General features: G+C 38.0%; 1 protein-coding gene across 3 annotated transcripts in view; it reads right to left on the minus strand.

The window, feature by feature from the left end:
* SMOC2 (SPARC related modular calcium binding 2) overlaps nt 1-15,122 on the minus strand; it is a 144,011-nt gene that overhangs the window by 60,900 nt on the left and 67,989 nt on the right. For 2 of the 3 annotated variants that reach the window (XM_086744030.1, XM_086744029.1), the window contains exons 6-7: nt 13,982-14,065; nt 13,096-13,170 (exon numbers count right to left, since the gene is read on the minus strand). In XM_086744030.1, the coding sequence (XP_086600156.1) occupies nt 13,096-13,170; nt 13,982-14,065 (159 nt within the window). The remainder of the gene's footprint in view (nt 1-13,095; nt 13,171-13,981; nt 14,066-15,122) is intronic. The other variant, XM_086744031.1, reaches the window with a different exon arrangement.

A 15,122-nucleotide genomic window follows, 5' to 3' on the forward strand; every position in this document is an offset into this window, starting at 1 on the left:
GACTTGAACCTGGACAGATCTTGCAATCCTGAATTATTTTCTACTTTCTTGCCAAAATTGTATCTCAGCTTTTGGAGACACCAGAGGCATTAATTTGACTTTATACTCCTCTGCTCCCAGACCAAGCACCAACCAGTCTGTTGCCCTGATTTAACTGGATGGACTGGAAAACAATTCAAGGGCATTACAGGTCACCCACATTTGAGGACTTCATGCATTTATAACGCATTCTACTCCAACAAAAATTGCATCTAAACAGTCATCCAAATCGAGGACTTTCATTTTGAGAAGTTGTCTTTACTCACTGAAGAACAATAAGAGTGGTAAATTTAAACAACATTAAGAACTTAGTGGGAAACAATGGAACAAGGTAATAAACAGTTTAATTGATGATAATCTAAATTTTTTTCATAGCTTATTATGACTGTAATAGAGTTGGCTCAAAAATTTCATTGTGATTGTCTTTGGTGGAAAGCCACGTCTCTAAATGAAAATATGTTCTTCATTCAAACTGTTTGTTATTCATAAAAAATGTGATTTTTATAAGAACAAAACAAAAACTCAAAACAAGTTGTTTCTTTGTATTGAACTTCCCAGAGAACTGCAAAATCCAGGATGCCTACAAGTTTTCTGAGGTACCTCTGAGTTTTTAAATAAGGGAGACCATTATATCCTGCACGTATAGTCAGCCTAAGGACCCTGGCCCCTGAAAAAGAAGGAGCTAATGAACTTTCAAAATTACAGGTCCCATAAGGCATTACAATGGTAAAATCAAGATCTCTAGTTTTGAGCCAAAACTATTTAGCTTTTTGAAGGCTTTTTTGTTGTTGTTGTTTGAATTTTCATCTTGAAAATACATTTTTTTTAGCCGAAAATGCCTGTCTTTTCAAGACATTCTCCATAAGATGTCAACTTTTTCCAGAGAAGGTTGCACATTTTCAATCAGTTTGGTATATTGAGCTTTGCCCTCTCTTTTCTGTTGTGTTTTGTAAAGCACCAAGAGAATTTAAGATCTCAAACTTAATTTACAGCCTTAATCTTATTTAAGCATAGTTTTATTTGTGGTTGAATGCAGATACTTGGCCTGCTGTTCTTAAACTAAAACAGGTATTAAAAATAGCTTAATGAAAAACAGTGGTCTGTCTCTTCAACCACTTCTTCTTCTCTAGTAACACAGAAATCTAGTGCGTTATGGCAACAACAGTCAATGTTACTCCTAGACAGTGCAGAGTCCAGGGAAAACATGGGGTCTAGGATTTATCTGGAACAGTCTGTTATGAGAGGACAGAGCATGATGGACAGGGTGGAGTGAAGAGGAAAGCAAGCCAGTAAAAACACAACACTTGGGGTATATACAGCATCTTGCTGATGAAAAGATCTCAAAGTGGTTTTACATACTTTAGCAATGTAATTTGACTAGAACAAGTTCTCTTGTGCCAGTTCTGACCCTTACTGTGGCTTTTCATGAAAGGAGACACTACACTGGTCCCAAACAGAAAAGCCAGTGTATTGCATTAAGGGCCAGCTAGGGGAAAGAATTTGTAGATGATAGTATTAATCTGGGACCTTAAGAGTTCATAAAAGCAGACACTGCAGTAAACTCTTGGACTGATGTCATGGCTGCATTGTAGACACGTGGCCAACACACAGGTTTTGGAGTGAATTTCACTCCCACAGAAGTCCCTGTAGGAGTTGAATTTCTCTTGCTTTTGTACCAAATAGAAAAATCTAACATCGCTGATGAAGCCTCAAAAAGTTTCTGCATCACATGGCAATTTTTTCAGGAATTAAAGGAAAAAAGCTAGGAATTTATGGGCAAATAATTAAGCAATGCTTGAACTGTAACAGCTGTCAATCTTTTCAGGGAGTTTATACAGAGATAGATGGTTTGGCAAACAAGAAAGTTGGAATTTGTATGTGATAAATCATCCCATTAAAAATCCCTCCAAATTTAAACCACTGTGACTGCCCATAACCTGATCTACTAGGGAGCATCTAGAAATGAATCCAGACTGTCAGAAATGTACACATCAGGAAACTGAGGTAAAAGTTTGACTCCAGCCACCAGAGCTGATTCATGTTACATGGCTACCGGTCCTTCCATGGTCCATATTTCCTTTAACAGCAGAGGTTTTTGTGCAGAACACAGCCAGATCAAGCAGTAGAATTACACAGTTCACATAAGATAGTAGCAGACAAGTATTTTGCCATAACTGTGTTTTTTTTAAAAACACTTCTTACTCAATTATTGGAAAGGTGGACAGCTGGTCATTTGAGTTACACTCATGGAAGAAAGAGAAAATTGCTTTTCTCAGAACAGTCTAGTCTGTCATATAAAACCAGAATAATTTTTCCAGAACAGCTCACTGAAAGACTACTATTAAAATTAAGAGCAAACCTCAAAATTTTTATTTTCTTAACATTAGCATTTTCAAGACTTTTTATCAGCTCACAGATGAAAAAGTAAGGAGTTCTTAATCTTGCAAAATGTAGGAGAGAGTTTGGTGGATATCCTTGGAGTGATGGAATAACTTTCTTTACCATCTGTATTCCAAACAGGTTTTCTCTTCTTGATCAAGAGCATAGCCACCAATTTACTGAAGTTTTGAAAATATGAGTCTCTCAGCTCTCTGACATTGTAGGTATTTCTTTCATTTTGTAATATAGGTTTTTACTGACTTGACTCAAGAGCAGTATTGGATTCTTAATATTTCAGAAAAAAAAAAAAGCACAATTGTTTAGATGCCTGTTTGCAAATTTAGATGCCTAATTCTATATGCTCACTTGACATAGGCCTCTTGCCCAAGAAAGTGCATCAGAATCAAGAAAACTTTTGCCTTTACTGTATCAACAAATATATGCAAGAGTTACTGTCTACGTTCATTACTTTTAGGGTTGTTGGCTGGGAGGAGGCAGTGAAGGGAAGGCACCCCTGCATGGAATACAGATACTTTATCCTAACTATAAAGTCATTGGGATGATGATGGAATGCCTGACAGCTACTACTGTCAACCCTGCTGGACTTCTAATTGCCTGCAAAATTTGGAAGACCTGTCTTTCTATAGGCCACCCAGCAATCACACTATATCCATAGACAGATCCAGACTGTCTTGACTGGAAGATTTATCTATTTCCCAGAAAGATTATGTCTTTAGATATGATCCAGTCCAATATGTTTCTGTGCGCTAACATGATTTATGTGATTTATTTTTTTTTGCATCTGTCATTAGAATATAGACTGTTAGCCTGATATCCCTCTTAGGATTTATGAAGCTTATTGATGCTTTTATGATTATGCAATCGGATGTCTGGGAAAATGTGGAAAGCTGCGGGTAGGTGGGGGAGTGAACGTCTAAAAACTAAAGGAGAACTTCAGGCAGGACTGTTGTGTCATTTACTTGCAGCAGAAAGTAATGTGATGTAATTAAAAATGGTCAGGAAAGATTACTATCCTTTGGCATCAAACTTTAACACATGTAATAAAATAGAAATTATCAACATTGCATAAACCAGATATTTTCTTTTTTTTTTTTTTTTTTTTTTTTTTCCCCCATAGTGGGGGTCCAATAAAAGCCTGGAACATCCTGAGCATAAAGAACATCAATTGGATGTAAACCAGAACTCTATTTTCTTAACGGTTTAGGATGGGAGGATCTTACCCTGCAGTGGGAGGAAAAAACTGGAAATATCAGCACTTGATCTTTATAAACGTTTTGAACTAATATGTAAAATTAAAATGAAGATAAATGAAAATGCTTGTGAAAAGGATTATTAAAGGACAGTACTATAGTAAGAATGATGCAGCAGCCCACAAACTAAGAATGTATACAAGCACTGTGGAGAGGTCTGGAAAGTTTTATCTTCTTGGAAGAGGCTGAAAGAACTGAAAGAAAGTTGTAATTTTCCTTTACCAATTTAGGACAGGCCAGGCAAGGCAAGGCAGGCAAGTGAAGTCAAGGTAAGGTAAGACAAGGAAAGGCAAGGCAGGAGCACTAAAGAGTACGAAGAGTGAATTTCTTCACGGGCGAAGGGGCTGAAGAGTACTGTTCTCTCTTTGTGTAATAGCTAATTCCAGATTAGGATATGATTAAAAATTTGAACTGAAAATTAAGACAAAGTTCTCCATTAGCAACTAAGTCAACCATTTACTGACTGGCCCTAACAGTGTGAATAATCAGCAGTTTCAAAGCCATCAGTTTTTCAGCTGCCAAGGAGTAACTTGAAATCAGTATTCTAGAAGAATACTACTTTGCAACAACTCCATTTCTTGACAGAAAAATAATTTAAAAAAAAAAGGAAGAGAAGAAAAGAGAACTACCCCTACTCTTCAAAATATTTAAAAATAAAACAGTAGGAGATACAATAAGACATCACAGTGCCTCACACATCTCCCTCTTCAACAGTGTCTTAACAATCCTGGTTTTACAGTAAAATACAAATCACAGATTATAGTTCACTTCAAATAATTGAGTTCATTCAGGTACTTTAAAGGGAACATTTAGTGAGTGAGCAACCACAGCCAATTCAAAGAGTCTAAGGAGGCCATAAGATTGTTAGCCTGGAAGCTTCCAGTCCTCCTCCATATCAGTTTTTCTTACTTCCTCATAATTCTTTTCTCTTTATCTTCTATGCATAACTTGCTGAGATAACAGCCCAAACAACAAATATTCTATCAGCTGATGTCTTCCAGCATCCACAAATTTGACAATGCCCAAAAGCCAGATCTGCAGCCATCAGAAAACATTCAGAGTTCAGCTGCAGATGTGATGAAAAAAATGCTAATGCCTTTTCTTGTGTAGGAAATTGACCTGCAGATGAGCCCAAGCTATAAAGTTCACATTATTAATATCTGGATTTGAACTTGTCCAAAAATTGTCAGAGGGTGACTGCCCATCTGGACTGAGCCCATTGACAGAATCCACGTGTTGACTTAGTAGCCAATTTATACATTTGAAGAGTTATTTAAAATCAACAGTTCTGCCTTCTACTTTCATGGCTTGAACTGAGGTTCTTAGGGCTCAATCCAATGCCAGTTCAGGTGCTCTGGACTATCAAACTTACATGCCAGAACATGACAGACCTCCAGTAGGCTGTCATATCTCCTAGCCCATGCAGATATCACATCCTTTAGGCCATATGAAGGCACAAGATGCCTATATCTCAGCAGCTTATTCCCATGCTTGCGGTTCTCTAGCTACAGCTAACAGCTGTATTTACAACAGAAGTTTGGGAATACAAATCCCATCTTTAAGTGTGGCTGATACTTCACTAATTGTTGGAAGGAAACACTGTCTTTAGGGCTGAAATGAGGTAATAATGGGGGAAAAAAACCCCACTGTTTTTCCTATGTAATTCAGTGGTTTGCAATTAAAGAACCACTCCTACTCAGACTATTTTCCTACACAAATCTACTTATATATTTACTTAAACTCAATTTCTAAGCATCCAATATAGATGCAATGCATTCAGAGCGAGTAGGACTCTCTGGACATATGTGCATATTCTGCTCTAAAATCCTCATCTGCCCCTCCTCTAATGCTGAATACAAGTAAATTTGAGAACAGAAGATGGTCAGGGTTCTGCAGGCCAACGTACGACTTACTAGGAAACCTTGATGAAAAATGGAGGCAACAAGTTTTTAAATACTTTCTCCTCCTTCTTCCCTGTGTTCTTTTCTCAGTTTGTTATGATATCCATGTTGATTTCCTTCTGTTATAACTGTTTTAATATCTCAAATCTTCACATTGCTAAATAAACCTAATTCAAAATGGTTCTAGAAAACTTCTAATTAATTTGTAATTAATATGTAACTGGGAACATACAACTGGATCTCATTTTTTTCTTGCTAGCTCACACATCTTCAACAGCACGTAATTTATCTTCAGTGAGTATTAAAAGCAACATCTGGAAAATGCAACAATTAATGAGAATAAATACAAAGTCACTAAGCTGTTACTAATTTTCCTGTCTGTAAGTTAGTAATTTTCCTATGCTTAGAGAGGACTAGCTGTGAGAATTGATGTGACTGGGCAGACACACAAAATCTTACATTTACTTCCTTTGAAAGAAAATGCTGCTTTTGTTTTTTTTCGTATAGGCTTTTTTAATTTCAGGGCTGAGTTTTGCCAGGATAGGTATAGCAGGAGGACATTAGCCAGGTTCAGTTTGGAAAGAACAGGAGCACTGGAGTACAGAACAAGGTTTGTCTTGGTCCTTTTAAAGAGCGTGACTTTCAGGGAATGACCAGTGCACAGAGATCCCACTGGAACAACTGCCTCCGACAAACAAAACAACCTAACAAAACAGAAACCTCACTGACAACCAACACAGTTTCCATGTGAGAAAAACTCATAGGTACAAATGCTTTAAAGCAGTCAGATGACAAGGCAGTAAAAACTGCACTGAAATCTTAGAATGTCACTCTGTCACATTAGTCTATGTCATTTTGCCAGCAGATTCAGACTATATGGACAGATAAATGCAAGCAGTTATTTGGTATAGATACAGACATGTAGCTGCTAATTACATTATCACTTTAAATTCCCTATTGTAGTCTATTAAGAACGTATTCACAGTAGATGTTATACTAGCTGTTTCATTTGCATTTGCAGTCAATCTATGCTACATTACTGTATGTGCACTCCAGTGATCTCCCAGATGGCATTTTGAGAATGGACACCTGTTGGATCAAACCTTCTGGGGCTTATTGACAAAATCTTGTAACAGATCTCTAAAGCCTTGAAGCTGATGATCTGTAGTTAAATGGCAGCAATAAAATATTACTTGTTGTGTCAGAAAATTAAATAAAAAGCAATGTATTCCTTTCATACGTGCACAGCAAAAGTAAAAAATTAAATTGAAGATTATTCTACATTACCAGAATATCTAGGTACAGTGGCTGAAATCTGGGCATTCTTGAAGTCACTAAAGCCATAGTTTGAACAGGGAATGAATTCTGATTTAGGATTCTTCATTCTGGATAAAAAATGTCTTCTTAATCACATGATCCACTACTTTTTGCATAGATGTATTAAGAACTTTGACAACCTGACCCTGCCTCAACATGCTTTACGCCAGAACACGGCTTTCCCCTGGGCCAACTCTTATGCTGGATCCTGTACGGCTGGTCCTCCAGCATCCGCTTAAAGCATATAAGTGTAAAGCTGGCAGAAAGCAAGAACCCGGCACAAGCACTAAGTCACGTGCCTGTGCCTGATCCAGATGAAATGCGAACAACTGGGTCAACCAGTAGCATGTAGTCACAGTATGAATGGTTGTTCAACCGCTGTCTGGGAGTTCTGCCATTGACTGCCAGGGGCCCTAAATTTCCATCTACTCATTTCATATGTTTAAAATTTAACACATGAATCAAAGTCAAGCTCAGTAATGTCCAAATAAATGTGACAATTTCTTCCTGTCTTCTATTTTGCCAGTCATACCGGATTATCAACAAAACAAACACCAGTTTTTTAATTACTTTACAATACTCATTTAATAAACTACACAACTGATCAATGAACATAAATCATTAGTGCTAATATTGCGATACTATTCAGTCTTTAAGGAAACACAGTAGAAAAGCACTAATAATAAGAGAATAGAACTGAATAGCAAATATGTGGAACAGTATGGTGTCTTAGCCAATGACATGTTATTTAACCCTGGTTCTTTTACCTTAAATTATATTATCACCAGAATTTCTAAAGATCTTAAGCACATATGTAAGTATATTCAAGATTATGGATGACTTTTTGCATACTGTGTTTGCAAAATTAATGAAATTTTATACTGAGTATTTTTTATTCTCATTTGTGTGGTGTACAGATTGTACTTCAATAATTGTTTTGAACATCAACAATATTACCAGTTAAACTCATCTTATTTATTTTTCATGGAAGTGCTCCCACAATGGACTATTAGAAAAATTTGGCTCTTAAATTTGAGTTAACAAAACGAATCCTAAGCTTCACTGGCCATTGTGAAAAGGATTAAACTACCCTTCTTTGCCTATCCTCAAACTCAAAAAAGGGCATACATCCTCTGAAAACTGTCACACTTGGTTCCCAAGGATCCCACGGGGATATAAATTGCTGATAGAGCAGATGTAGCAAGGAGAGCCTAAGAGATCTACAGCTCAACCTGAGCTCTCCTCAGGGAACTGCAATAGGAAACTGTTAGGTGATGGGAAAGCATCCGCACTGTCATGTAGTGTTCTCCACCCACATCAAGGTTGCACCCAGCCCTGAACCTACAGTAACTGGCAACTGCTGAGGACATAGTCCAAAACATCCAGTTTCTTCAAGGCAAAAAAAAACCTCTCCTCCCGTCTTCACAAAATACAAAAGCTTTAAAAGAATACTACTGGATTTTCAACTGACACTGGGGTGGGATAAAGTTCATCTAAAGCATAAATACCTTCATATAAGCTAGAGATCTGAACCAGTCACCACACTCAGTGTGGTCCAATTATTTAGTGTATTGGGTCTGCGTGGCAGCGGGGCAGCTACAGGGGTGGCTTCTGTGAGAAGCTGACAGTAGTTTCCCCGGTGTCCGATAAAGCCAACGACTGCTGGCTCCAAGACAGACCCACCGCTGGCCAAGACTGGGCCCATCAGCAATGGTGCCAGCGCCTCTGGGACAACAGATTTAAGAAAAGGAAAAACCTGCACAGCAGCAACTAGAAGAGTGGTGTGAGAATATGTGAGAGAAACAGCCCTACAGACACCAAGGTCTGGAAAGAAGGAGGAGGAGGAGGTGCTCCAGGTGCTGAAGCAGTGATTCCCCTGCAGCCCGTGGTGCAGCCCATGGTGAGGCAAGGCTGTCCCCCTGCAGCCCATGGAAGCCCATGGAGGGGGAGAGATCCACCTGGAGGACCCCACACCAGCCCATTCCCCGACCCCCTGTGCTGCTTGGGGGAAGGAGGTACAGAATTCAGGAGTAAAGTTGAGCCTGAGAAGAAGGGAGGAGTCAGGGGAAGGTGTTAAGATTTAGATTTTATTTCTCATTATCCCACTCTGACTTGATTAGTAATAAACTGATTTCCCAAGGTCAAGTCTGTTGTGCCCATGATGGCAATTGCTGAGTGATCTCTCCCTGCCCTTATGTCGACCCATTAGCCTTTCATTATATTTTCTCTGCCTTACCCAGCTGAGGAGGGGGACTAATAGAGTGGCTTTGGTGGGCACCTGACATCCAGCCAGGGTCAGCCCACCACATCTGGTTAGCTGGCCAAGTGCAGGTGTTGGCTTTACGATGAGGTGGGCTGCTCTCTAGGCTCCACTGACCACACTGATTGCATCTCCACCAACTACAGCAAGGGATTAGACACTGAGCTCACAAACAGACAGCAGCATGTAGGCTGCTACATTTTCATGTCCTAATTAGAATCCATATAGTCCTACAGTCAGTGTTTTCAATGCATTTCTGTTTATTTTTGGTAGCTGTTGCTATAATTCTTATTTTTGTCAATCTGATATGGCAAACACAATATTTTCTGTGAAATGGAGGAAGAAATGAGGAGTGTGAGTAGTAAAAAGAAATCGAAAAGAAACAAAAAAATTGCAAAAAACCTGCAAAGGCACCAAGACATATGTAAAAAACATAATCTCAGCAAACACTGTGTTATTTTAGCAACTAAATACATACTTTTTTTTTCTAATTCTGAAAAGAAAAAGTCTTTTTAAAAAATTGTGAAAATTATCTTCAACATACAAAAAGAGCTAAAATGGAGATGTTTCTACCCAAATCCACCACTCTAAACAGAGGTATTGTTACATGACCCAGTGTTGATGGTTTTTTTTTTCCAGCAGTAACATTTTGTCATCAAAAGCTAATAAGTTAAATACCACTCTACAAATGCCTTTAGTGAGCAGCAAAGGCTTATTTTTCTGAACCAACAAAAAGAATATGCACTAGAAGTCATTATAGAACATGGATATGTAATCCAGTAATTTCACGCCCTGCATCTGTAAGTCTCCCAAATGCCATTACTCTGTGCTAAATTGATTTAGGCTGATTTAATCAAATGAAAGCACTGGATAACTAATATAAACTAGAATTTCCTGAGCCATTATTTTCTATCTTCCAAAATCTAAAAGCTTATGCTGATTTTACTGGCTAATTGTGACTGGCAGGTCATTTGCAGAGTAGCAAAAGCAAACCACTTCAGGATGACTACAATAAATTTAATGTGTTCATTTGCAATCCTTAACTCACAAAAACATTCTCCTAAGAAGACTGATTTCTCAGGTCAAGACAAGTTTATTTATGGCCATGACTTGTTGACCATGACATATTAGGATATATATTCAGGTGAAAACTAGAAAAAAAAATAAAAGCAATACAAATTAAAATAGTCAGCTTTTAAGCAGGATATTTGGAGTTTGCCCAAAATTTTTAGCATTATTATTTTTCTTTAGCTATTTTCTAAAGACAGGGCTAGATCATAGTGTTACTCGCACCTGAAGAATTTATTTGAAAGCACTTGAGTTACTACAGAACAACAAAGAAAAATTCAGCCTATTATCAATAAATTGGGTTTCATCTTTTGTTTTATAAACACTGTTCACACACTGATATAAACTCTCCTCATTTTACTCAGACAAATACATTTCAATAAGCTTTCTGGTATTTGTATGACCAAGTCTGAATCGGAGTTTGCTAAGCAAACTGAGTAAAGATGACATCTGTATTCATCCCTTATATTGAATCCTAGGCATCCAAAGGTGGTTAGTTTACAATCCAGTGGATTCAGTCACAAGGTCATAGAATCATAAGATCACAGAATGGTTAGGGTTGGAAGGGACCTTCAAAGGTCACCTAGTCCAACCCCCCTGCAAGAAGCAGGGACATCCCTGACCAGATCAGGTTGCTCAGAGCCTCATCCAGCCTGGCCTTGAACGTTTCCAGGGATGGGGCATCCACCACCTCTCTGGGCAACCTGTTCCAGTGTTCTACAACTCTCATTGTAAAAAAAAATTTCCTAATATCTAATCTAAATCTACCTCCCTCTATTTTAAAACCATTATCCCACGTCCTATCACAACAGGCCCTACTGAAGAGTTTCTCCCCATCTTTCTTGTAGGCCCACTTGAGGTACATGTAGCAACACACAGTTCATTCTCTGTGGATGTTCTCAAAAGCCTTGGCACTACTCTGAAAATTAATAACAGGAAAACCTAACCTAGTTTTTTCAAGACCTTAGAACACCTATTTACTGAATATCAGTGATGCTTAGCCACCAAAACAACTTATAAATATACAGCCACTTACATACATCATATTTTTGGTGTCTGGAAGAGAGATACTGCCTCGCACAACTGGTGAAGACACTGGGTTTAGCACCTAGATTCATCTTGAGTGATTTTTCACTACATATGCAACAGAAGTAACAGCAGAGAGCAGTGGTCCCTTCTGGCGCATCAGGTATGCCCACAAATAAAAGCAAATCTGGCTCCTTAGTGCCTGCTGCTGACTTACTTCTCCCAGTCCAGGTACAGCACCACAGACTGTAGCACGTGCTAGCCCTCCAGAGATCCCCTGTACGCAATACAGTTGTGAGCAAGTCCTGTTGTTAGCAACTCCAGCCCAGCCATGCTTTTGACACTAATGTACCATGGGCTAGCAATTATAAGACAGGCAGGCTATGCTTCTGGTTTCTCTTCCTTTGTAAATACGTCTTTAGATTGACAGGAGGTTACAGGTTCCCAGTAATAAACCCGTCTTTCCTAATTTTTTGTGTGTTTGCTTTGGCTTCCAGCAGCTGCACTGCAAACTCAAGAATTCTTGCATTAGATCTAGTCTCTAGCACTGTAAAACTTAAATAAACACTACTAAAAGTGTCGTATTTCTATACACGTATTTGACACAACAGAAATCCCAAAGGAATTCTGTTCTTGCTAACATCGACTAAACAAATGACAGAATAAATCTCCATCACGGAAAGTGTTCTTCAAACTCTTGTCTACATTCTGTTTAAGGTCCTTTCCTTAAGTGCCTACTGGAGCATCAAGGAGAGGAAAAAGTATTAATAATTATTGCTTTGATGTTAAAAATAGCTTCTATAAAGGACTCTGTAAACCTCTTAGTAAGGATATGTCTGTCTTTCTTATGGTGATTGCTTGTCTTTTTAAATCCTTTTGGGCCTCTATTCAATAAAATACTTAAGCACAGTACTTAATCTAAAGCACATCTTCAATTTCCACTGGATCTGAAGTGTGCTTTTGTGTGATTTACTAAGTCATATCTTGTGTCATTAATGTTTCCTTTCAAATTAAACACTTTTCCAGAGAAAAAGAAATCAGGAAATTCAAGAAGATCCTCTAAAGTTTACTCCACTGAAAGGAAGGAACAGTAATGAAAGGATCAAAACTTAGAGTCCACTAAATCTATCTGAATACACTGAATGTTTTTGAATATTTTAGAGGCCTGAGTCTTAGGATATTTGCCTGACGTTGCTAGTCCAGGTTTACAAAGCTCAACTGGTGAAAAAAAGTAAAGCCAAAACTCAACAATTATTAAAAAGGCAACATAATTAATTCATACTAAACTGGCAAGCAGTCTGTAAACAGCAGATAACTGATGTAGCAAAAAGCAGGTAACACTCTCTTTCCAATTTCCTGTTAATTGAGCTGGTTTCTGATGAGAGTTTGGGCCTTTTCAGGTTTGTGTCCTAAGACTTACCGCCAAACACATAGAACACACACTGTCATTTTCCAAGCACCTTCTTGCTACACATCACCCTCAAAAGAGAAAATACAAGTAGATAATAAAGAGGCAGAGAATGAAAAAGGATGAAAAAAAATAAATGTCAGATCCACTCACAGATGCAAACAGATGTGAGCCAGAGACTTTAGTGGAGTAATGTCAATTTACACCTAGTAAAGCCTGGCCAAAAATATTTCCATATAAAAAGAAAGTATGATGGATGAGCCTACAAAATCATCACAATGCAAATCATTAAGTCGCTAGAGCATGATGACAGTGGAAGCGTAGTGGTTATTAAAATGGCTTTCCATTTAATGGATTCAGTTTTAACAAGGCTTAGAGTATGTCTTCACAGGAGCTTTGCAAAATAAGGACAACGTAAGTTCTTACCTGAGCTTTTATTGGTTTTGTTTTGTCTACTCTTTACTTGCTCAGTCCATAATGTAGGATAACGAGAAGCTATATCTAGGGAAAAAAAAAAAAAAAGACAACAGAACAAAGTTTGCAAATGTTACAATTTTTTAAAAAGTTATTAGCAGCTGAATAGTAAGTGGCTAGTTTTAAAGATACATGGATCTAAAAAAGAAAAGGGCACACTGGTTTCTATTACAATGTTTAAAAGCTTCATTCATGCAAAGGCATGAATAACTCCTTCCTTACCCCATTCATATAAAAAGGTTGAAATAAATTCTTCTTGACTAAAATTATGTTTAATTAGAATAAAAATCTCCCAGTGTGACCCATAATATAGGATAACTTCTGACCAGATTCTGTGAGATTTGCAGTGAGTGGTAAGGCAGCCACAACACAGGGCTATCATTGCATGCAGGTGTTGAGCTTTCCGTTTACCGAGTGCTGAATTTCCCCAGAGGCAAACGGGCCTTAAAAAAGATCAACCTTAATATTACTAGGCAATATGCTGAGGATGGAATTTACCTTTGGCCTCCTTATTTGGCCATACAGTTTTAATCTGCACTCTGGCTGAAGTTTAAAAACTGTCTCTGCTCTGAGTAGTGACAATTAAAATTGCCAATGTTGGACTCCACAGCTACAGCGTCACCTCAGAACTAGCACACAAAATTCATTGCTTGTAAGCAAAGACTCTATTGAGTTTGCTGTGTTCATCTAGAAAAAGGTACAGATGCTTTCAATTTTTTTCAATTTCTTCCAACTGCTTCAGCAGTTTCCCTAACTCTAAGGTAGCATTTGACATTGTGGTATACGGTCCACACTGCATAGTTCAATACTGCACTGTTAAATTCCTACTGATGCTCACCTTCTTCATCACCTTGAGGCTGAGTCTCCAGCGCGGGAGCTGAGGCATCATCTGAATTCAGAATGGAAAAGATTTGCAAGGAGACTACAATTATGAGAGTAAGCTAAATAAGTGTACATACGTGATTGATACTAATGATTTGCACATAGCCCCGGCCGGTAAAACAAACAATAATTTAAATATTATTTATAGGTACTACACAGCATAGATATATTACATCTACAGACTACAGATTTTAAACGGATGGCTTTCGAGGTTATGGCTGATGAAATGATTGAAGGTATTTCATGAGGCATGAAGTGATCTGGTGGCTCCCTGGACAGTAGTTCCTCATTTTTAATGCTGCACGCTGATACCTATAATCGACCAATCAAAAGAAATAATTAGATAAATGTACAGAAGGGGTAAGACCTGTGAAAGCAAAAGCAGTCCGAGGTGCATGAGTGGCTGCAGACATGCTGACACCTGAAAATGAAGGGAAAGCTTCTTTCAGCACAGCAGAGCAGGATCTATTTAACAGTCAAGCTGATGTTATAAGCAAGATTCACAGATTAAAGAACCAGAATACTGTTTGCATAATTCTTATTCTCTGGTCAGCCATCTTCATCCATCCACTGCCAGCCACTACTGCAAGAAAAGACAGAGGAATATTTAGAGAAATTATAAGAGGATCTGAGTAATTTTAGGTTCAGTAAAACACAGTGGAAGTAGTGCTGGAAAAGAAAAATTCAATAGAAAAATTATTTAAGTTAGTGTTCTGTGAGAAAGAGTGGTACCCAAAGGCCTATCTTTACCTTACTACATTTTTGTTACTTAAAATTATTTCAGATATTGGGTAAATACGACTTAGTACGCTCTCTAGTACATATTTTCCAGTCACTGCTGTTTCCGGTAGCGTGAAGCTAAGTCCAAGACCAAGATGTCCCATCATAAACAGCATCTTCCATGCAAGGGTTTTATCAGCACTTACTGCAGTTTCACAACTGATCTCAGACCAACATAGTTTCCAGATTGTTTTTTTCAGATTTTTTTTTTTTTTTTTTTTTTTTGTAAATCTGCACTGTCTTATCACGCAGAGGATTTGGAGGCACTCAGACCTTCCTCTCTAGAGGTCATAGCCAAGTTCACAGCAAATACAGAT

Source organism: Chlamydotis macqueenii, chromosome 3, assembly GCF_036417535.1.
Source record: "Chlamydotis macqueenii isolate bChlMac1 chromosome 3, bChlMac1.mat, whole genome shotgun sequence".
Taxonomy (NCBI): Eukaryota; Metazoa; Chordata; class Aves; order Otidiformes; family Otididae; genus Chlamydotis; species Chlamydotis macqueenii.